At 36.9% G+C, this 24,111-nt stretch overlaps 1 protein-coding gene across 6 annotated transcripts in view; it reads left to right on the forward strand.

Annotated features, from left to right (window-relative positions):
- Window positions 1-24,111, forward strand: part of Cd226 (CD226 molecule) — a 96,507-nt gene that overhangs the window by 16,241 nt on the left and 56,155 nt on the right. For 3 of the 6 annotated variants that reach the window (XM_039096759.2, XM_006255028.5, XM_039096758.2), the window contains 2 exons: window positions 4,535-4,982; window positions 5,235-5,573. In XM_039096759.2, the coding sequence (XP_038952687.1) occupies window positions 4,937-4,982; window positions 5,235-5,573 (385 nt within the window). In that variant the 5' untranslated portion in view covers window positions 4,535-4,936. The remainder of the gene's footprint in view (window positions 1-4,534; window positions 4,983-5,234; window positions 5,574-24,111) is intronic. The other 3 variants (XM_006255031.5, XM_063277286.1, NM_001107370.1) reach the window with 2 other exon arrangements.

Genomic DNA, 24,111 nt, shown 5'->3' on the forward strand with positions numbered 1-24,111 from the left:
ATTGTTCCCATTATTTTGAGACTTCATTAGGATTGCCTTCATATATTTTAGGAGGTTTCCACTGCACTAGATTTCTATATCACCCCTCAAGGGCCAGTTTTTAAATATCACTTTCATGCCATTTATTTGTCTGTCTGTCCTAATCCCAACATCAAGGTTTTGATTATTAGCTTTGTACTAAGTTTTAAAAGGGGACATAGTAATCACCCAACCTATTCTTTTTCAGGCAAATATTGGCTGTTCAAGACCCACTCCAATGCAGTATGAATTTCAGGATCAGACTTTCCATTCTCAATATAAGGCCACTTAAATTTTACTAGAGACTGTTAAGGTTACAGGTTTATTTAATAGTATTTTCTTTGAACATTAGTAAAATTTCCATTTATGACACTGATATATTCTAGATAAATGTTTTATTTTTTTAATCATTTTTTTAATAGTCCAGTTGCTATCCTCCTCCCAGTTCACTCTCTGACAATTCCACATCCTTTTCCTCTTTCCCAGTCTCCAAGAGGATGTCACCCCCATCCCCACCCCACTAGACCTCCCGATTCCCTGGGGCCTCAAGTCTCTTGAGGGTTAGGTGCATCTTCTCTCACTGAGGTCAAACTAGGCAGCCCTCTGCTGTATATGTGTCGGGAGCCTTGGACCACCTAGTGTATGCTGCCTGTTGGTGGTTCAGTTTCTGAGAGATCTCAGGGGGTCTAGGTTAGTTGAGACTATTCTTAAGCATGCCTTTACATTTTTAGGCTTTCTTCTAAGGACTTTCAAGATTTGTCATTTTCCATGTAAAGTACTGATTCATCTACTTGGTTAAATTTACTCAGATGTGTTTTACTTTCTGAATTACAAATAAAATTTTATTTAATTTTTTTCATGTGATATTTGTTAGTATTTAGAGATACGCTAGCTTTTCACATGTTCATTTTCTATTGTGCAATTTTGCTCTGTTATCTAAACAGCATTGGGTAGATGTTTTGTCTGCTAACATACAAAATCATGTCATCACCATGCAGGGGACAGGATTACTTCTTCCTTGGATGTGTAGGTATATTTTATTTCTTCTTGCTTATTTGCTCTGGGTAAAGCCTAGAGAGCAATATGAATATCAGCAGTGAAAGCAAACATCTCTGTCTTGCTCCTAATCTTAGAGGACTTCCCTCACTGGGTGCAAAGTTGCTGCCGGCGTTTCTTAAGCATCTTTCGCCAGTGGTCAGTTAAATTTTCAGATCATCAGTTCCCTTATTTGTCCTTCACCTTTTCCCCCCTGATTTATTCATTCCTTGACCTTTCATGATATCTCCAGATGAACTTCTGCTCCTCAGTGTACTAGCTTTAACCAGAATCCTCTATAGCAGGCAGCCCTCTTCCTGAATCCTTTAATGCTTATCACAGGAACGGGCATTTTTCAAAGCTTGTCTTTTAGTTATTTTCTCACCTGATCTACTTTATTATATTTGTATTATCTATAAACTTCTCTAGTTGTTTATTTTTTGTGTGAAAATACTATCTATTGAATCTTTAAGTATATTTTCCTGACTGGATGCAGCTTAGATCCCATGGAATTAATTAAAGATACCCATTATTGCCATGTCTCTGAGATTACAGGTCATGTCATGGCAGCCAACTAATTGATCTCATTTGCAGGGAAAATATCCAAGTCCAGGTGGCCATTTAATTTTGTTTAGATGGCAGTGAGGATGTTCTGAAAGTTGGATGTCAGTGTTTGCTCATTCATATTCTTGTCTTACAGCACAGATAGAAAGAAAATGTACCACTTTAGATAGACATGAACAGAAGTAACAGGGACTTTCTTGTAAAATGTAATATATCTCACCATATGCGCTGACGCCACAGTTGACGGACTCTGTGGTTCAATGATTTTAGATGCGGGTTTGTATTCATCTTCTGATAATTGTCCTCAGATTGATCTTCAAGATAGGTGATTGATCTTCAAGATAGGTGATTGATCTTCAAGATAGGTGACGTATGGCAGTGTAGTAACAATGCAATATTCCTTCTTCACATCAGGTGAGGGAGGGGAGGAAAGAGAAAATGTTTCTTCTGGTATAGAATGCAAATATTCTGTATTCTGACTGGGTCATCATCAGGCTTTGGTTGAGGGAAGAAAACCTTTCTTCTGGTGGTATAGAATGCAAACAATCTCCTGTGCTCAGGTTTTGGATTTTTTTCCCACATCCTCAGATCAGTCAATAGAATAGCTTAGATTCTTCATGTTGTGGTTTAGAGAAAGGAGTGGACATTCAAAGAAAGCCAAATTTCCAAAGAATCATGAGAAGGCAAGTGAGTGACAGATACCCTTCTATTAACTTAGAACCATCATCCAGAGTTTACATCCTATCTATAAAATGTCATCTCCCATCATTTCCTGTCTTTATTTCCCCTCTACTATTCACAGCTACAACACCATTGAAAATTGGCAGCTTCTGGCTTGGTGTACCTGCTGTCCTGTCTGCATCTGATCTCAGTGCTTACCTTGCTAGTGTTCCTGGTTTTATTTAGAGTTTTCACAGGTGTTTCTCTCAGTCATCTTTCCTACAAAAGGCTTCTACTGGACTTCCAGTCTGGATATTTGGTCTTCTGGATCCTCATGAACTTCTTTCTTCATAAGCTTGAAGGTATTTTATAAATAAGTATTTATTTCTATATGTGTTCAGTGCCTTTCTACCTGGATCAGGGATCCCTTTGACTGTAAAATACCTATTATGATCATATATACCTCCTGATTACATGATCACCCCATCCATACACTGTACTTATTTCAATTCCTGAACATGCTCCATGTGAACACATCTTTAATTCTTCCTGTTTTATATGAAACATTCTCCAAATTTATTAGAATGACCGTTTCTCTCTTTTATTGTCATAAACTCAAATAGAATAATTTGTATTGTAAAATAAAAGGTGAAAGACAATTTCGCCTCTTGAACTTCCTATGTGATTCCATATAAAAGATTATCAGTGTGAATAAACTATTGTTGTGTGTATATACATGAGTATAAAACAGGGAGATATTTTCTGAGAACATGAAATTCCCGCTGAGAATAAGAAATGACCTCATTTATAATATGCACATTGTATCTGGGTTCTGCTAATGGGACCAAATGAAATATAATTTTTTTTGTAAAGGCGTAATTTTGATTTTTGATTGTCTTGTTGAAATACAAAGTTTTAAGAATTAGAATTACTGATTTATTTATATTAATTTATCATGTGCCATGGTGCACCTCTGTTGGTCCAAGCATAACTTTGTGAAGTTAGTTCTATCCCCTTACCTTTATGTAGGTTCTGGAGGCTGTAACTCAGGTCAACAGGCTTTTTTTTTCCCTCCATCTTTATTAAATTGGGTATTTCTTCTTTACATTACAATTGTTATTCCCTTTCCCGGTTTCCAGGCCAACATCCCCAGTCCCTCCTGCTCCCCTTCTATATGGGTGTTCCCCTCCCCATCCTCCCCCCATTACCACCCTCCCCACAACAATCACTTGCACTGGGGGTTCAGTCTTGGCAGGACCCAGGGCTCACCCTTCCACTGGTGCTCTTACTAGGCTATCCATTGCTACCTATGAGGTCAGAGTCCAGGGTCAGTCCATGTATAGTCTTTGGGTAGTGGCTTAGTCCCTGGAAGCTCTGGTTGGTTGGCATTGTTGTTCTTATGTGGTCTCAAGCCCCTTCAAGCTCTTTCAGTCCTTTTTCTGATTCCTTTAACAGGGATCCCATACTCAGTTCAGTGGTTTGCTGCTGGCATTCGCCTATGTATTTGCCATAATCTGGCTGTGTCTCTCAGGAGAGATCTACATCCGGTTCCTGTCAGCCTGCACTTCTTTGCTTCATCCATCTTATCTAGTTTGGTGGCTGTATATGTATGGGCCACATGTGGGGCAGGCTCTGAATGGGCGTTCCTTCAGTCTCTGTTCTAAACTTTGCCTCCCTAGTTCCTCCCAAGGGTATTCTTGTTTCCCTTTTAAAGAAGGAGTGAAGCATCCTCATTTTGATCATCCTTCTTGAGTTTCATGTGTTCTCAACAGGCCATTTTAGCAAGCATCTTTATTGGCTAACCTATCTTGCCACAACCCTGAGTTGTTCCTATAACTGAAGAAAGAGAGAAATGATGAATCTTAGAAATCAATTTCACTTTGACAGTATATCATAGTTATATATAAGGTGTAGCCTCTAAGGGGACTTTGTTGAAATATCTAATTTGTCAGTACTCCATACTTATTTTAAAATAAAAAAAGTGGAAAAATCATCAGATATAACGGTATATTTGTATATCTCCCGAACAGTAATTTTTTTTGTAGTTGGAGGTCCATTCTGTTGTACATCTTTGTTCAAATCTAACCTGGAGGTGTGGTGCCGCCGGAAGGCCACACCTGAGTGGTTACCTGCTATTTAGGCTCCTCCCACCAACCCCAGTCTTCAACCCATTTCACTTTCTCAGTGAACAGTTCCTGGACCTGCCTATATCAAAAGAGCTTGACTGCCCTGCTTTTTTTTTTTTTTCACTTCTCAGGTACCAACCACCTTCAGCATCATGTCAATCTCTTCTTAATAAAACGGCATGGGATTTTATTTTTAAATTGCATTTTTGTATATTCTTGTTGCACAGAGCTGAGTCTGGCACAGAGGACACACTCAGTAAACATTTGTCAAATAAAAGAATCTTTCTTGAAATTTGTATCTTTTGAAGTAAACTGATTATTCGACAGAGAAATAACTGCAGCCTATCCATTCCTGTACGATAGCAAACCTTCCTTTGAAGCTGAAACTTCTTTCCTGTGCTCATACTTCAGAGAAAAAGAAGAAGCTGATAACATCTGAGAGGAAGGAAATAGCTCTTCATGCTGAGTTGTGAATATAACATCACACACACATTTTTTTTTAAACAGTCCAACCTCCTGAACCGTTTCCAGAGATGGCTTATCTTACTTGGCTTTTGGCTATTCTTCATGTGCACAAAGGTAAAGCCAATCCTATGTCTTCATTTGAAAGTTTTGTTTTGTTTTTTTTGGTGTTTGAGTGTGACAGGCACAGGATCTCTTAAGCATTTTTCCCTTGTTCAGAAATACTAAAAGTTACAAAAACCAATTTTGTAGTTGAAATTGTCAGTCTTCGCCATGAACTTAGCATATTATTTGTTAAGTCTTATGAATTTTATTTATTTGGTTTTATCATCATTGAATCTAACTCAATTTATGTGATATACATTTTAGCGCTGTGTGAAGAGACATTGTGGGACACAACTGTTCGTCTTTCTGAGACTATGACTTTGGAATGTGTATATCCATTGACGGATAACTTAACCCAGGCGGAGTGGACCAAGGACACTGGCACAAAGAAAGTGAACATAGCTGTTTACCACCCTAACCATAATATGCATATAGATCCTAACTACCTCCATAGAGTGCACTTTCAAAATGCAACAGTGGGGTTCCGCAACATGAGCCTTTCCTTTTACAATGCCTCTGAAGCAGACATCGGCATCTACACCTGCTTGTTTCATGCTTTCCCACGTGGATCTTGGGAAAAGAAGATAAAAGTTGTCCAGTCAGGTAAGGAAAAACTTTATTTTTCTTTTTGTTGACTGACAATGTTTAATTCTAACTAAACTAAATTAACCCAACTAGCTTAAAGTGTTATTGTATTCTTTTCCCAATTCCACTTCTAGACTTTTGATGTTAATTTTCTTCAAAGAATAATGTTGCAACCAATCCCATTTTTTATTAATTGCCGTCATTTGTGAATGGAGGTGTTGCCTGGGTTTCAATGATTTGGGAGGAAATGGAGATTTACATAGTCTTTATGATGACATAAGGCTAGATTCAAATAATGTTTTCAGCATGTAGATTCAGAGCAATCCCTTCTTTTAAGGCTTATCTCAGCAATGCATGAGCCCAGACCTGTTTGGTGGTCGTTTGGCACTGGTTTCAGCACCTAAATATCTAGGATCTCTTCTGCATGACTTACTCTGATTTTATTAACAAATTACTATGATTTTATTAGCAAATTGTGAGCAAAGTTTAAGACCAAGTTCATCTCCAGTCCATATACTTCCTTTTGGAAGTGATAGATATTGTGTCAGAAAGAGAATAATGATGCATGTTAACTATACCAGTGACTACGCTTAGATTCTTCTCATATGGCCATATGGATTAAGTATGATGCATCAAAGAATGTTTGGGTTTTATAGCCACCATTTTCCATAAAACCCTATGTTAGTCGCTCATTCCCTTTCACTGAAGTAACAGAACAACACATCAAGTTATTAATAAGAACAACAATGCCAACCAACCAGAGCTTCCAGGGACTAAACCACTACTGAAAGACTATACATGGACTGACCCAGGGCCCAAACTGCATATGTAGCAGAGAATAGCCTAGTAAGAGCACCAGTGGAAGGGGTGCCTGCCAAGGTTGGACCCCCCAGTGCATGGAAATGTTGGTGGGAGGGAGTTAGGGGGATGGATGAGGGAGGGCAACGGGAGGGGGTCTTATGGACAGGAAACCGGGAAAGGGAATAACATTTGAAATGTAAGTTAAAAATATATCTAATAAAAAAATAAAAAAATAAAAATATAACTCTCTGAAAAAATAGAGAAAAAATACATTTATATGCAAAAATTTACAGCAAAGTCATTATGCAAATGAAAAAAGAAAAAAAGAAAAAGTTATTAATAATTTATTTAAAAAAACTACCCTTTCAAATCTCAAAATTTTTCAAAGGATAGGTTTTTAGAAAAAGAATAATGGAGAAATTAAACATATTTGTTATATTTAAACATTTACTTTAGAATATATCTAAAAAATCTCCTTTTATGCTTTATTTACAACTTAACAAAATCCATAAGTACTGTATTTCATATAATATAATGATGGGATTGATGTATGTAATTCTAAAGACAAACTTAAAGATTCATAAATCCTAATGTGCATAATAAATTGTCAGAATTACAACACAAAGAGGGAATTGATTTATTTAATATTAAAAGAAAAAACCCTTAAAAATCAGAAATCCTAATGTGCATAGTAAATTGTCAGAATTATAATATAAAGAGGGAGTTGATCTATTTAATATTAAAGAAAGAAATTTAGAAATCAGAAACCCTAATGTGCATAAAACTGTCTAAATTTCACAGGAAAGAGTGATACCATATGATTGTCACAAATACTGACTTCTGTTCTTCACTTGTAACTCTCTATGGTAGAAGAATCATCCTTTCAGTACCTTAGACAGATTTCCTTATCCCTCCCCACTGTACTCTTGAACATAAACATTATCTTTGCAATATCTGCATATGGGAGTGCTGGGCTAAGAAAAGTCTTCTGGCCTTTCCAAGGCCTCTAATCTGTATGAGTCCCATATGGGTAACACCATTATTGGATGTTAAGTGATGTATGGGGAGTCATGAGTCTCTAGGCCTGGAAAGGATAAGTGACCATTGCATATGTATGTATAGATCCTTTGTGTATTATTCTCTCCTTCATTCCTTGGTATTTAAACAGAGAATTGAGCTAGTTAGAGATCTCATTTTGGATAAGAAATACTATTAGTGGAAATGACATTAAAATGCTTATTAGCTTTAAAATAGAGATTCTTAAGTAAAAACTGGTGCTGTATTATTTTCCCAATTTTATGGTAAAATATGCTAAGGTGACTTAGGTAGTGACCTTTCAAAACAGTTTATTGATAGCAGAGTTTGTGGAAGTTTTGGGGAGCACATTGATCACCTTGGATCTCTGACCTTAGTAGTCAGTTAAATAAAATATATTTCTAGTTAAATAACCACCTCCCCCGACCTGCCAGAGAGAGATCCATTCCAATATCCTGCCAACTTTCACTTGAAATCTACTCTTTATGAAGCAATTGAGTATCTCTTGTAGTACATTTGAATACTCAAACACAGGAAGAGAACATTTTCTGGTGCCTAATTTAAAAAGGAGAGATGAGAGATAGAGACAGAGAAACATCACATACTTGCCAACAGAGATGAATCTCACACCTATTTTGGGATATGATTCATTAGCTAGCTAAAGGACTGCATAGTCTATAGTACAATAATTCTGCTCTGTTTGCTATTTTTAGAGCTTCCCACATGAATTAGAAATCCCCAGCCATGTTTATAACAACAGTGATGACAGGAGCAATATTGGAAAACTACCCAGAAGCTCATCAAGAGTAAGATAGGCAAATATGAAGGGCTCATCCATGCAGTAGGAAACTGCATTCCTAAGGGAGGACTCATCACTATGCTTACCAACAGAAATGAATCTCAGCAAAATCACACTAAGGAAGTAAGCGTACCAATGATGACTTTGGGTGTGGTTCCTGTCTTTTACATTGTATAGATATGCAAGACTGAGTAAAACATGATTGATTGACATATAGACAACAACAACAACAACAACAACAACAACAACAAACAACAAAAAAAAGAAAGCTACAAGAAACAAGTTCTAAAACATGATCAGGAAGAGCACAAAGTTAGGATTGACCACCAGTTTTCAATTATCATCATCACAGTGATACTCATATAGAGACATTTTATTTACTATTCTCAGAACTCTATTATAGCATTTCTTTCAAACACACTGAGCTTCTAGGAAGATGTTGAAAATATTTAATTTCAGTTTTTGAGAAGTTCTTATTTGGTCTGAATGTTAGTGAGGAGGAAGCTTTATGAATGCACCCAGATTTTTATGATTTAAGAACTGGAAGATATTACTTTTAGTTTAAAATGACAGAGGATTAGGAGACCAGATTGGGCTTATAAGAAAGGAAGTCTTTCTGGTCCCTGAGTTAACATAGCCTCTGAGTACCTATGTTATGGAGCAGTAGGGCAGAAGAGCATTTCAGGACTGAATATACCAGCTTTCAAGTTATTTTATCACCCAGCATATGTGAAAAGGAAAGTTAAAAAATATCAATGAATAGAAGGAAAAGACTAAGGCCATAGTCTTAGAAAGATCAAAATGAAGTGTGTGAGGGTGATTACATACAAACATGGAAATTATGGGGAAAGGAGGGAGAGAGTCAGGTGTGGAAAGATGAAGCTGAAAAAAATAGATCAGTGGTGTGAGATCAATTAGGTTGGACATAGAGTTGCTGCTCACGATGTCCCTTTAAAGCGTGTCATTCTTCTTGAGTGGGACAAAGATGTTCATGTCTTCCACACTCCTTTCGACAGTCCCTTTCTTACCCCTGCTAGTCTAGCACTCTTTGCCCAGGTGCCAGCAGTTGACATATCAGTTAAATGGTCCATGCATGTTTATTGCTGGTTAGCAGTGTCCAGAGGTCCCTTGAATATTTGCGGCTTCAGAACTGGTAGTAGTCCCATGGAACCCATGGTAAAATAGTATTAAAAGACAATAATGTCCACCTCTAGATCAAGTTGGGACAGTATGCTTTTTCCCCTGTAGTGTTAGTATGATGTCAGGATTCAAAGGTGGAAAGGGAAGAGTGTCCTAGATCCAGTTTCTTTAAATAGGCTTGCTGATATGGAAAAATGAACTCATCCATTAACTCATCCACCAAATCCTTATTAAGAAACTAAACTATTCTAGAATATGTCCAGTGATTTTGAAGCTAAAAAGGCACAAACCTTAGCTCTATATGTAGTTTATCCTGGCTTATAATTCATAGCCTTTATCAGACTATCAGCTGATAGGCTCTACCAGCATGGTTTTATTTCAGATTTTTGTTTTGATTATCCAGAATTAACAAAGAAGGAAAATGCATAAAATGACAGGTACAAAGTGATTAAGGTAGAGACTTGGTCAAAAGGTTAAGGGCATTCTGATTGTAAAAGGATGTTTCAAAGCTGGTAAGAGGGTCACTAAGAAATAATCTCCCACAGACTCTTATTTCAAAGATTACTGGAAATTGTTCAGATATTTATCTGTATTCTTTTAATTCTCAAAGGTCAAGTAAATCCACACTTCTTCCTCTGGTCCTTACTGTAGATACTCTTTACCCAGTGTGAAAGAAGCAGCCAGCTATAAAATCTGGAACACATTTCCTCTATAGAGCAGGTTTTGGGGTGTCGGTTTGTGTGGGTACTGGTATGTGGTGGAGACAAGGCTTCATGCATGAGTAAGAGTGAGCACGCTTCAGTATTTGATACCTATCAACATTACCATGGAACATATCTAGCCCACGGGTCAGGGTTATCCAAAACTGTCTAGGCTTCATTATGCCTTTGAGTTTTTCTCATCAATAGTCAAAAGCTGCAGGGAGCAAGCATAGATTTCTGGAGAATTAGTGCATAGATTAAAATTCCATTACAGGAATTTACACATAAACTAGTCACAGTACTGACTAAAGGCAAGACCATGGACTTTGTTTTAAAGAATAAAAACATTGAATTTTGAATATGCAAATAAGAAAATAATTACTGAAGGAAGTGTAGAGAATAAAACTCTTAGCTCCAGAGCTGGCTTGAGAGAATCTTTATGAATTTTCTCTGAGGTAATGCTGTCAGTAGGGATCTGATTTAAAACTGTAAGGAAACAACTTGATTTACAAACTGCATTTTTGATGTTGCCCTTTGTTTTGGTTTGACTTTATAGGTAGTGGTGATTAGAAATAGGATTGCCTCTCCATTCCTTCATGAAAATGGTGGGAAACTATTTCTGAAGACAATAAAGGTTTTAAAACTGCTAACAATTTTAAGACCATCAAGTCAATTCTTCTGGGATCAATGCAAAATGACTCCCTGGGGCAACATCTCATGTACTTACTTTAGAATTGTTTTAATTAAATAACTCCGCTGATGGGACTCCTGGCACTTCCCTAGAGAGATTATTCACAATCCAATAAATCTTAATGTGAGAAATTTTCTCCTGACTTCAGCTATTTAGCCAACTTACATCTTTAAAACCTTGCTCTTTTTCATAATCTTCCCAGAAAGAAATATTCATGTTTCATAAGATGAAGGTATAGAAAGGTATCTAAGGCAAGGTCCATAATCCAAAGGATATTGGTTTAGGAAAGATCATGTCTAGGGAAAGACCATATCCCATAGACAGGTGTCAAGAGAAAAAACTATGTTCAACAGAAGAGAGATATAGGAAGATGTCTAGGGAAAGAGTGATAATGTGCCAATTTATATTTACTAACACTTGAAATAGAAATGAGCGACATGCCTTGGGAATGCAGCAAGGGTAAAGATAGTGGTCGGTAAGAATAAAATATGGGCATGAGCTCTGTGTTCAAATGTTCAACTTAATCATCACGATGATTACAGAAGTTCACATTCTCATTTCAGCTGACTGGTTCCAATACAAATTTGTGCTATTTCTTGGGAGCAGTATGAAATTCATTCTTCTACCATATTAAAAGTTCAGAAAGTCTTAGTCAAAGTGTGCATATGAGTGTGTGTGCATGTCCTGTGTGTGTTCTCTTTTTAATTGAGAATAGATTCTTCTCATATACACTACATTATGACCACAGTTTTCCCTTTATTCACTCCTCCCAGCTTCTCCCTTTTTCCCTTATTGTTCAGATCCACTTTTCCTCCATTTCCTATCAGAAAGGATCAGTACTACAAGAACAACCAAAGATGATAAAACAAAACATAAGACAAGGCAAATGCCCTTATATTAAGAATACAAAGCAATCCAATAGGAGGAAGAGAGTCTCAACAGCATGAAAAAGTGTCAGAGACACACCCATTCCCTCTGTTAGGAGTCCCACAAAAACACCAAGCTTACAGCCATAATATATATGTAAAGGACTTTGTGCAGACCTGGTGCTTGCTGCTTTAGTCTCTGTGAGCTCCCATGAGCACTGCTTAGTTGATGTAATGGACCATGTTCTTCTGGTGTCCTCCATGCCCTCTGACTCTTACAATCTTTCCTCACCTTCTTCTGTGGGGTTGCTCAAGCTTGCAAGAGAGGGACCCAATAGAGATTCCATATTTAGATTCTCCATATAATGTCTGGCTATGGTTCTCTGCACTCACTCTATTCCCATCTGTTGTTTGAGGAAGCCTCTCTGATGATGACTGGACAAGGCACTGATCCATGAATATAGCAGAATATGATTAAGAATCATTTCATTGTTTTTTGTTGGGAGTGGGGGAGTCATGATTGGTTTTATCTAGGTCTTTGGGCTATCCAGTCTCTAGTTCCTGGCCATATACACAATGTAGGTAATGTGCTCTCTCATGGTATGGACCTCAAATTAAACCAGACATTGGCTGGTCACTTTCACAAGTTCTAAACCACCATTGCCCCAGCACACCTTCTAGGCCGGACAGATTATAGGTCAAAGTTTTTGTGGTTAGGTTGGTGTCCTGGTTTCTCTTTTGACAGCTTGCATAGTACCTTCCTGTGCCAAAGAGAATAGAATGTAGGTGTGAATGCTTCATGTAGTCACTAGCTCAAACTCTCTACATTCAATGAACTGTCACGATGTTGTCATCAGCAATGGAGCCCCACTGTTTGTTTTTTGAGGCTGACCCTCTATTCTAGCATCAGCCTGAATAGATCATGGAGCTGTCTCAGCCAACAACTCAACTGAATGTAATCCTATCCCCCACCACTTGCTTGGTTATAAAAATGCCCAGTTCAGACTCTATCCTCCATTACCAGGGTTCCTCACTTAGGTCACCCTCATATATTCCAGGAAGATTTAACTGCATTGGATTCCCACAGTGCCTCAGATCCCCAAATTATAGGAAAAATTTAACCATATTTCCATTTAATTTCATGAATGTATAGAGCAAATTTATTTTTCTTTACAAACTGCATGCTATAATTGAACATACACTATTTTTCAAGTGAAAAAAATCCAAGGAATTCCATTATTATTTTTGATAGAGGGCGTGGTAATGTTAGAGCACTTAACCATCAGATAGTATTTTTCATTAGGTCATGACATCATATTTCTCAGTGTAACCCTTCATTATCTGCTTCTATGTATGTGGTGCTGGAGATAAAAATTCAGTTCTCATGCATGTGAGCTACCACTCTGCTTTTCACCCAGTCTTTTCTCTACTATCTTTAAAAATATGTAGTTATGAATAGTTAAATAAATGATATTTATAAATAGACCTTCTATTTTTCTCATATGCTAGAACCATTTTATAAAAATAAGAATTTAATCAGATGGAAATGTCCAAGAACTATTACTGCATTTCCTTGAACTGACTCGATATTTAATTTCTCATTATTCATGTAGTATAACCATGACATTTTTGTTAAAATAGCAGAATCAAAGAGTTAGACCATAGGGAAAAGTATAACATTGTTGCCAATGGCACTATTGTGCATAGAATTATAATTGATTGAATGTTTAGATTGAATGGTAACAATAATTTAAATACTTATGCAAATCCATTCTATCTTATTGGAAATTATACATGTACATGTGTGTGTGTGTGTGTGTGTGTGTGTGTGTGTGTGTGTGTGTGCTAAGAAATGCCTCTGCTGTGAGTTATTATATAAGAAAGGCCTTTATCTGTGAGTTGAAAGAACAGCAGCTGGCTAAACATATTAGATGGAAGATTGTGCTAATTAGCATTCAGCAAAGTCTGGGGAAATAAGAGATGAGTAAAATTTCTTCTGGTTTGGTGGGAACCATGAGCCGGGAAATGGGCTTTGAATATAACATTTTGTCACATGCTTTGGGATAGGTCGGGAAGTACAAATTCTAGATACTGGATTTCACATAGCAGTTAGTAAAGTTTTTATAAAGTGAACGTTACTTATTGGCCACATCTTGCAGTAGTATATGGGATGGTTGGGTTGAGAAAGTAGAAAGATGGGTCAGGTCAAGTAACTGAGAGAAAGAGAACCCTGTCAAACAGAGAGGACACAGCCTTTAAACCAAGGCCCACAAGACAGTCTGTACTATAGATTACTTAATTTATTCTCCTCTGTTCCAATAAAGAAAACTTTCTGTATTCAATTCTAGCTGCCTCTCCCCCTTGCTGCCTTTCCATAAATATTTACGGATGAAAGACCACCTGGAATGTGGTTAGCACCATTCCAGGTTGGAGGCTTGGACTGAATAAAATGGTGCCCTGAGTATTAGTCTTTTTTTTTTTAATTCTTCTTCATAGCTATGTATACAATGTGACCAGCTACCTCATACTCTTGTTACCATACCTTTCTTTGCCATTATGGATTGTGTTTTAGCTGTGAGCCAAAATAAACCTGGTTTGGTCACAACAATGAGAAGTGTGACTAATATATGTCCTATGTCGTTTGCAAATGCTATGAGTTTTCTCTACTCCCCCTGTGTACATCATTTCTGGGAACATGTAACTTAGAAGACATGCTCAATAAAGAAACAAAGAAATAGAGTAGTAGGAGCTGATACCTCAACACAAATTCATCATCATTGATCCTGGGAGATATATAGGAAAGCATTAATTTTATTATTTTATTAATATAATTAATATAATTTCATAATAGTAACTTATTATTATTATTAAGTGGAACATAGCAATTTTTCTTTTATGAGTTCTGTTCAGGAAGTCAAAAACACTTTCCTGGGTAGTGACAGAGGATTTTTGTCATATCTCATTTGCCAAAGAGGTCTGAATAGAAGAGAAATATCTGATTGATCATTTATGGAAAGTAAATTCAAACAAGAGCAAAACTGTAATGAATGGGGATGATAAAAGTAGATTTTAGAAATACAGTTTTGTGAGACTGACAGTTTGGGAAAAAAGAAGGGTAATGGGGATGGAGATTAGGGTGCATGTTTGAGAACAAGTAGTGACAACACCTAATGACTAAGTCAGAGGCATTGGTAAGGATAAAGGAGTTATGAATGACATTCAGTTCCAATGGTAGAAGAGTAGCAAGGACTAAGTTTGGAAAGGGGAATACAGCTTTGCTTATATGTAAGCAAAAAGTATATAAAAGAGTTTGAAAGTTAGACAGAGGCATATGCCAGCAGCAAACCACTGAATTGAGAATAGGACCCCCGCTGAAGGAATCAGAGAAAGAACTGGAAGAGCTTGAAGGGGCTCGAGACCCCATATGTACAACAATGCCAAGCAACCAGAGCTTCCAGGGACTAAGCCACTACCTAAAGACTATACATGGACTGACTGTGGACTCTGACCTCATAGGTAGCAATGAATATCCTAGTAAGAGCACCAGTGGAAGGGGAAGCTCTGGGTCCTGCTAAGACTGAACCCCCAGTGAACTAGATTGTTGGGGGGAGGGCGGCAAGGGGGGGAGGATGGGGAGGGGAACACCCATATAGAAAGGGAGGGGGGAGGGGGATGTTTGCCCGGAAACCGGGAAAGGGAATAACACTCGAAATGTATATAAAAAATACTCAAGTTAATAAAAAAAAAAAGAAAGTTATGTTCTTTCATTCTTCTTTGCCACATGGTATTTCTCCCCAAAATTCTAGAATTGGAAGTAGACATTCTTTTAAATTTCCTTTAGATTTATTTATTTTATGTGCATGAGTGTTTTTGCTGGAGTTACAGAGGGTTGTCAGCTGCCATATGGGGAGTGGTGATGAAATCTGGGTTCTCTGCAAGAGCAACAAATGTGTTTAGCTAAACAATGTGTTTAGCTGATGAACTATCTCTCCAGTCCCAGGGTAGACATTTCCTCTTAACAAGGCCATGCTGCAGTTCTTATCTTAGTTTGCGCTTGGTTACACAGTAAGCATCAAAACCTTTCCCCAGTTTTCTGGACTCAGGAGTTAGAATAATAGCTTTAAATTTAATGCCCTATCCATCTTTAGACTACTACCCAGTGAAAACATAGGAGTGTTTTGAAACATGATAGGTGAGATTGTGTCATATAGTTTGGCTGGCTGGATTCATAAAGCAAATTCAGTGGGGATAGAGTTAGTTTTCCCAGGGAGGTGAATTTTCTCAGTATAGAAGTTAGATCAAAGGCTCATCATTTCTTGGCAAAAACATGGTGTCTGTTGGTTCATTCTCTAAGGGTTTCTCCTGCAAAGTCACTCTCTTTTTATCCACTGAAAAACATTTATTGTCTGTGACTCCATTTCACTCACTCCCTTTCCTTGATGTTCTGAAATTTTATCTGCATTTAATTTTGGAGCTGCAGGCAGGTATTTTCAGGCACTCTTTTGGTCTCGTTACAATTTGTACCTCTGGGCATTGTAACTCTTCCCTGGTGAATGGTCCCTTTACTTCTCTTAGGGTTGTACCTTCATCTGAGTATGACTCTTTGACTTTGCATTTTAGCCATAAGAGGTTTTATTTTAAGCACAGGACCCTTTAGATCTATTAGAATATATTTCCTTTAGACTTTCAAACATATTTTCCAGTATTCTTGGGGTTTCTTTTGGGACTTTTACCTTTTAAACCAGAATTTATATGTATATATATTTAAAACCAGAATATTTGCATTTTAGTATTGTTTCCATTTGTTAACCATGAAAACTTTCCAGTGAACATTCTTTGACTTTCTATTCAGAATGACTTTTAGTCATCTGAAGAGGCAATTGCTTCAAAGCAAACAATTTATGTGTCTCTTCCGTTGCACATCATGACATAAAAGTCAATATATTTTTTATTCTCATGGGCTAAGTAACCAGTCAGAAGAGCAATCTGAGTGTACTAAGATTTTTTCAAAGGAGAGGTTCAAGACAGAATGTGGATAATTTTGCTATGCACTTTGTCTCCTGTGTTTGATTCTTCTACCTGACTGGTTTTGTGTAATATTTCCTTTCATTATGTTTGCACTATGTTGATAGCATCACATGGGTGACTGGTTTCTACCATATAAAATACTGAGTTCTGTAGCAGTTGCTATTTAGAACTAAGTTAAGATATCCTCAGCATCTTATTTGTATAGACTATTTCCCCAACCCCCACATTCTGAGTCAGATTTGTAACTTTTATTGGAGCTGTCCCTTGCTTCAAAGGTTCCTCTTAATCCTTTCAATATTTTAATACTTGGGTATTTGTGTTGGCAAATTATGATTTTTCTATTAGTTCTAAGATAGAGTAGTTGAAGCTTCATTAAGGAGCAATAAGGTTGAAAAAATCAGAATGGTTGGTTCTGTAAAAGAAACATAGAAAATTTTTGTTGAAACAAGAGACTTGAAAAATCATGTACTGGGTTCTAGTTGGTTCGGATTTCTTCCCTCTGTATTTAGTACCAACACCTTTCATACTCCAACCTCTAGGCTTGTCTTTCTACAGTGTGACCCTTTCTTTCCCACGCTATCCCAGAACTTGCTAATTTTTCTACCATTGTTCCTGTCAAAACTGCTCTCCTAAATTTGTGTGAAAATAATCACTTCAGCTATTTGGAGTGCAACTGTTAGGACTGTGAAGAATAATTCTACTAGGCACTTATTCTCATTATTGTGAATCCTTAAACTGTGTCCTGAATCTTGGTCTCTTCACTTTATTTGCTTAGTGAAGAGATGATTCCTGGTTTCTATTAAATTCAGCAGTTCTAAATTATCTCTGTAGTTCTTTAACATTAGTTATTCTATTGACCCTGCTTGATTTCTAAACATTACATACATTCAGGAAATACAAACTTTCTTCTCAATGATGAAATCACTTTTCATTTCTTATACTAAGTATATATTATAATATAAAAATAATATATTACTTTATTTAGAGCAAATTACAAATCTTGCAACATATTTGCAGTAATTCTATTTCCAGTATAGATAACTTAGTGAACCATTTAGTAACTGATAGCTGGCCATTTATCATGGGAGATTCTCTATGTGTTAGGGAAGTGGTAATAATGGATAATAAATGATTAATGGCTCTTAGTAGTCCCTTGAATATATCCAGATATATTCAACCAGAACATTCCTGTAAAGTAAAAACAATCCCTCAGAGGAAAAACAGAATTCAAACTAAAACCAAAATAGAGCAAAAACTCCTTTATTTGGCTAATGAGAAGACAACTCATTGATGTTAATTTTCAGAGATAATGAAAGAGACATAATTATGACAGAGGAAGTGGTTCTAAGCTGTTTTCATCAGGCACATGATGTCTGGTCCACTTCACTCCTGGAGAGTGTGATTGTTGGCCTTTTAGTCACAGGGCCTAGGAGAGTTATAATGTCAGTGCCCTTCTTCGAGTAGGAAGCTGTTCCTTATCTGGAGCTCTGAACATAAAATGAATCAACAGGACGTGCTAAATTCTGATAGAAATGCTGCAGTAGAAAAATGAAAAGTTAAAAGCTACAGCTTCGAGTCCAGAGGAATCTCAGAAGTTCACATGTGATACTATCAGGATGTATGTAGAGTTCAAAGATTTCAGCAGAAAGAATTGTCAGCACTAGGACATGAAGTGAGTGATGATTATGAAGACATGATGGGTTGAAGTATAGTAATGGTGATTACAAACTATAGATAGGTGTGGAAAGAAATGGAGTGGAGAGGTTTGAAGGCCGACTATACTTGCCGAACTCTGTGATGTTAGAGATTCCAACATTTCAGGTTTGCAAGCAGGGAGGGCTGAGACCAAATTTATATTTGGGAAGGAATTTCCTCCCATAGAAAAATTTGGTTATAAATATTCCTTGCCTCTGCACAAAAACTAAAACAACTACATTCAAAGACAGCAACAAGTTGTATTGGTTATTTTCACATTGCTGGGGCCATGGCACTGGGTAGAGCCCATTTAAGGGAGGAAACGCTTATTTTAATTTGTGGCTTAGAAAATTTGGTCCATTGCAGTGAGGAAGGAGTGGTGGCTATCATGCTATTATGGTAGCAGAACGAGCATGCCACTGTCGATAAGGAAGCAGGAAGCATGCCAAAACCAGGGCTCTAAGCGGCAAAGGCCTTGCCCTAGGGAACTAGGCACATGTTCCAATGTCTTTGAACATGGTACCAATAGCACCAGGGGAACAATTATTTAACATAATTCTGAGGGTGATGTTTCATATTTAGAACATCAGACTGACTATTCCCCACTGCTCACAAGGTTTTGTGGTCATCTCTTAATTCTGTGTACGTTTAGTTTGAGTTCAACAGTCTTTGCAAGTCTTTACAGTGACAAAAATGGTTCAGAAGTGCAAAGTTTAAGTCTTTTTTTTTCTCACACAAGGCAAATTCCTAACTTAAGCCCCTACAAAGTAAAGAGGCCATGCACACTTCCAGTACACAATGGCATAGGTAATCATTGCCACTTCTATAGGGAAGAAAGGAGACTAAAATGCAAAATTGAAACCCCAGCATGCTAAACAGCAAATCCTGTAGCTTCTTATCTGACACCTGGGACTTAGAGTTCCATTCAGTTCTTGCAGCTCTCATCATCAAATGCCTCGTTTCTCCTTGAACCTTAGGGTTCACATTTACAGCTTCACATGTGTCTTGGAAGAATTCCCTGCAGAAAATCTAGCCCAGTTACACATTATCTGTGCTCCCAAGATTACCTTAAACGCCTGTCTTTGTGCCAGCTTCCGTAATTCTGTAACTCTTGTTTTCTCCGTGCCTACAAAACCACAGGGACTTTTTTTTTTCTTTTCCAGTTTGAGAAATAATGGAGCACCCTTTCAGCATGGCTGTATCAGTCTCTGAGTACTTGGGTTGCAGAACTCAAAAAACCATTTCCATAGGTCATCATTTTCAGCAGGGTACACTGTAGCCTCTTTAATGTCAGAAATCTGTAATCTCTTTTCAAAGAAATGCTTTTCAAATGAGTTTGTATGAGTGGGTGAGGATTCATCTGCAAAGGCCCCCTTCTAATATTCTAGTGTACTTGTGGGTCCTCCTGTGGAGTGTTAAACCTTAGCAACATAAGCACTTTCTTGAAGGTTCTTAGCCAGAAATATTTAACTTTTTTTTCTGGTTAAATCAGATATTTCCCACATCTCTCTGCTTTTTTTGCTAATAGTTTTCATTATAATCCTGACTTATGGTAGCTATATGAAACCATGCCTCAGCTTATAGTTGTGGTGTTTGAAATTTCCTCCATCGAATTCATCAACACATTACTCTTGCATTCAGGTTCATTAAAAGAAAAAAACAAACAAACTAGGAAATAGACAAGATGCAGATACAGGTTGTTTTTTGTTTGTTGGTTTGCTTGTGAAATAAGTGGCCTCCAGTACATTTTCAATAATCTTGGTTCCTATCAGTAACCTCATGGACACGTTTAGTGTCTGTGTTTCTGATAGTGTTCTGGGCTTCTGAGCTGTCACTTGAATTGTTCATTGAAGTCTGTTCACAGCATTCTAGGGATTCTTTAGTTCCCATCACCAAACATCTCCAAATTCCTCCCTGAAGTCAGTGAGAATACTTAATGAGTTGAGCAATTTTACTTTTAAAATAGCATGAGTGTAATTTTTAGTTTCAAGTCTGTAGGGGATATACTTTAAGTGGGAAGTAGAGGTTATGAATAAGAAAAATAAACATACCACTGGTACATGTTGTAGCATAATTATTAGAAAAAATTGTGATACTTTTCATGAGTTAAGTAAAGCAGAATATCTTCAAGTTTGTTTTTTTCCCGGTTGAGTTTATGGAAAGAGCAGGAAACAAAGTAGATGAGGGTTGGGAAATTCATGTGCCTTATAACCTTATAGTAATAAACTCTATTTTGAAATGATATCACTTTAAAAATCTTCATTCAACACATGGAAATGTTATATAAACTACTTATTACTATGAATAGTATGAATCTGTCTTGATAAGCAATTTATTCTGTTAGATTAAATCCTCAGAGTTCTTCAGCAAAGAACAATAAAAATGAAAATACACTTTGCCTGGTGTTACTTATTTCACACAGAGATAATATTTCTCCTCTTCTAGCATTTGTTTATCCTTAAAACTTAGATTATCATCCTGCATTGAGCTCTCCCCAAAAGTACTTATCAGTTCTTTTTTCTTTGATAGTAGGTATTGTTTGAAGGCTTTTATCTCCCTTCCCAATGATCCTTTAAATGTGTGGTACAAATGAAAATGTTTTCTTTTCTTTTACACGATAGTCTCTGTTTCAAGACATGTTTGAAATATTTTAAGACACACTTTTCAGTAGGATAGCAGATTGTTCTCTCCTGTATTTGTGGACAGAGCCTAGACAGCTTTATGGAATGTCTGAATTGCCTGGGTTTTTCATTGTTCTTCCTCACCCTGAGAATAATTGTAAGAGAGAGGTCATGGTCAGACTTTGTTTAATCCTTAAAAAAATGATAACTCAGTAAACATAATGTCCAATACTTACAAGACCCAGTAGGTAAAACCACAGCTGTCCAAATATTTTCTGGATAAAGTTTTAGTTTTCTTGTTTTTGACTTTTTCTTTTTTTCATCTTAGTTTTGTCTTCTAGAGCCTCCAGCAGCCATATTACTTTTAAATTATCCTTCATATTTGTATCACCCGGGCAGAGGTTCTAATATCTCTAGTCTCTCTGTTTACTTCCTATACAGATTAGTGCACAAAATTATTGAAAAGAATCACCATCACACCCATATGTTCAATGTGAGGAGTTCAAACTATATTTATCCGTCAACCTTCCATGTCTCTACTTCAGTCCCTCCAACCAATTCCCAGTTCACACTGGGAGATTCTGAAGTCCAGATGATGCCTGATAATCTCTAGCTTTGCTCTAAGTCAATGCTCAATTTTTTTTGCTTAGGGTAATTCCTCTTATATTGCATCATTTTATATACTCACACAGCACTTTATATGTTAATTCTCTTTAATATTATGGCTACTTAGTAGTTTCTAGCCCTATGACAATGGGGGCACATCTGTCTTACTATGTACTTCATCCACTTCTTTAATCCCTGACATAATTTAGTCCTTTACTAAATAATTATGTATTTATTTATATCTGCTGTGCTGGGAATAAGCCAAGTGCCTCATGAATGCTAGGTATTTACCTAATAAGCTACAAGTCCAACTCCATTTTAAAATACCGAATTAGTGGTTGCAATGACTGTAGGCTCATTCAGGGAAGGGGTATTTCTTATTCATCTTTAAAATGTATATCTTTTCCCACAAACCTTTGTATAGTAGACCTATAAAAGATCCATGAAGGACTAATGACTGAATGCTATGCCATTTGTGGGTCAGCCTTAGATGACTAGTTATGCACTTTGGTACTTAGTTTGCCTAGACACAAGACACATCTCAACCAATGTTGCTTTGGACCAGAAGTTTTAGTATAACGCAGTTTCAATATTTCAATCAAAGCTATTGGTGCTTAGCTTTTATATTATTCAGTTTATCATAACTGTGACCAAATATTTGGCAGAAACAACTTAAGGAACAAAAGGTTAATTTTGCTCACTGGAGCAGAGCGTCATGATGGGAAAACCATGGCAGTGTGGTTCCATTCACAGCAGTGGGAAACTGTGGTAGAGTTCTTAACATGACTATATGTCAGGAGGCAAAGGCCAAAATTAGGACAGGTATCCCCTCTAATGCACACCCCCTGCCAGCCTCAATAGTTGCTTGCTATTTCAAGTAGGTCACATTTTCCAAGAAGTCATGATTTTAGCTGTACTAATCCTTGGGAACAAGAGTTCTAATCATGAGCTTGTTGGGGACATTTCAGATTCAAAGCCTCTTCTGAGTGAGTTGAAGTGCTCATTTCTTTCACCACCACTTCCCTGTTGTTTCAAACCATTTGATACTTTTCAATGACTTTGATCCTCATAAAGTGGTATAGGAATTAAAGATAAAGTAATAATTTTGGAATGCATAGTGATGAAAGGAACAATTTGGAAAAGTTAACTTTAATAAACAAGTTGAATCAGAGGGTATATACAACATTCTGCTTTGCAGAAATGCAACTCAGCAACTGAGAGGCATGTCTTAACACACCACCATGCATTAAATAAATGTATGTTAAAAGGTGTCTAATCATGAGGAGTTGGTTTTTGGACAACAGGGTTTGGAGAAGTTCAATGGAAGAAATAGCACATGACTCCCCAGCCAAAGATGGAGGAAAGGTACTGCTGTGGACAGGAAGCCCTGACTAGGTACTAAGAGGTGAAACAAGTGAGTCTTAAGACAATTTTAGTATAAGCCCAAGGTAGAAGTGAATGATGCAGCAAAGCCAGCCCTCATAACTCATGTTTTTTCCCCCAATTAGGATTGATGGTGGTACTAAGAAGTTTAAGTTTATTTCTAAGTACTCTAGGACAATTTAGGATTGTAGACTAGGAAAATACAGGTCTGGATTTATTTTCCAGGATTGCTCTGATTATTTTAGGGATTCATGGGAGCTAGGCATGAGTAGAGAAAATGGTGGCATGATCACTGAAGGGCCAGACAATTAAGAGTTGATAATGAGTCTAATTTAGTTGAGAAGGCAGAGCATTAGTCAGATGGAAAGCTACTAGATCCACAGAAGGGGTGATGGAATTTGCAGGTGAGTTAAATGAGAAAATGGCAGGGAGGTGAAGGCTGACCTCTGAACTGGGCTGCTGACATGTAAGGATATTATTTATAATAATGAATGACATTAGAAGGATACCATATTCCAAAGAATGGGAAGGTATAGTGTTCTATCAATTTTCTTTAGAGCAAAATTAATGAATGTTCATTAGGAATGGGTTTTACGTATGAACAGCTCTTGATTTCTGTTATATGTGATTGTTCCTTGGTATAGATTCTAGGTGATAAATCATAGTTTCACATTAAATGATGAAGTTATAGTCTCTAGTCCAAAGACTCATCAGAAAATATTATTTTGTGCCTAATTCTTGTCTAAGCATTAAGAGAACATTATTTTTATGTCACTCTATAAATCAAATGCAACACCAATACTTGTTGATCTGACAAATGTTTTGAGTCATCTCTTCCTGGAAAACATTTATTTATTAAAGATTAGTCTGTTGGCCTACTATTCTTTCTTTTTTCTAAATTGGTTTTGAAGACATTTCATTTTCTGGGTTCAAGGTATATTCCAAGAAAGGAAACATGGATATGTGCAGACCATGAGAATCACATAAGCTATTCACCAGCTCTGGAAAAATCTTATGTTGATTAGTTAATTTTTGTTTTATTTTATCTTATATAGTTTTTAAGTACCACTGCATCCAATTAACAGCTTGCTATAATATTCAGCATAGTTTTCCCTTTTGTCTGTGGATTTCCACTAAGAGCTCACCATCTTGGTAGTTTTCTCTGTTTGCTGAGGCCTTCACTGATTTAT

Source organism: Rattus norvegicus, chromosome 18 (genome assembly GCF_036323735.1).
Source record: "Rattus norvegicus strain BN/NHsdMcwi chromosome 18, GRCr8, whole genome shotgun sequence".
Taxonomy (NCBI): domain Eukaryota; kingdom Metazoa; phylum Chordata; class Mammalia; order Rodentia; family Muridae; genus Rattus; species Rattus norvegicus.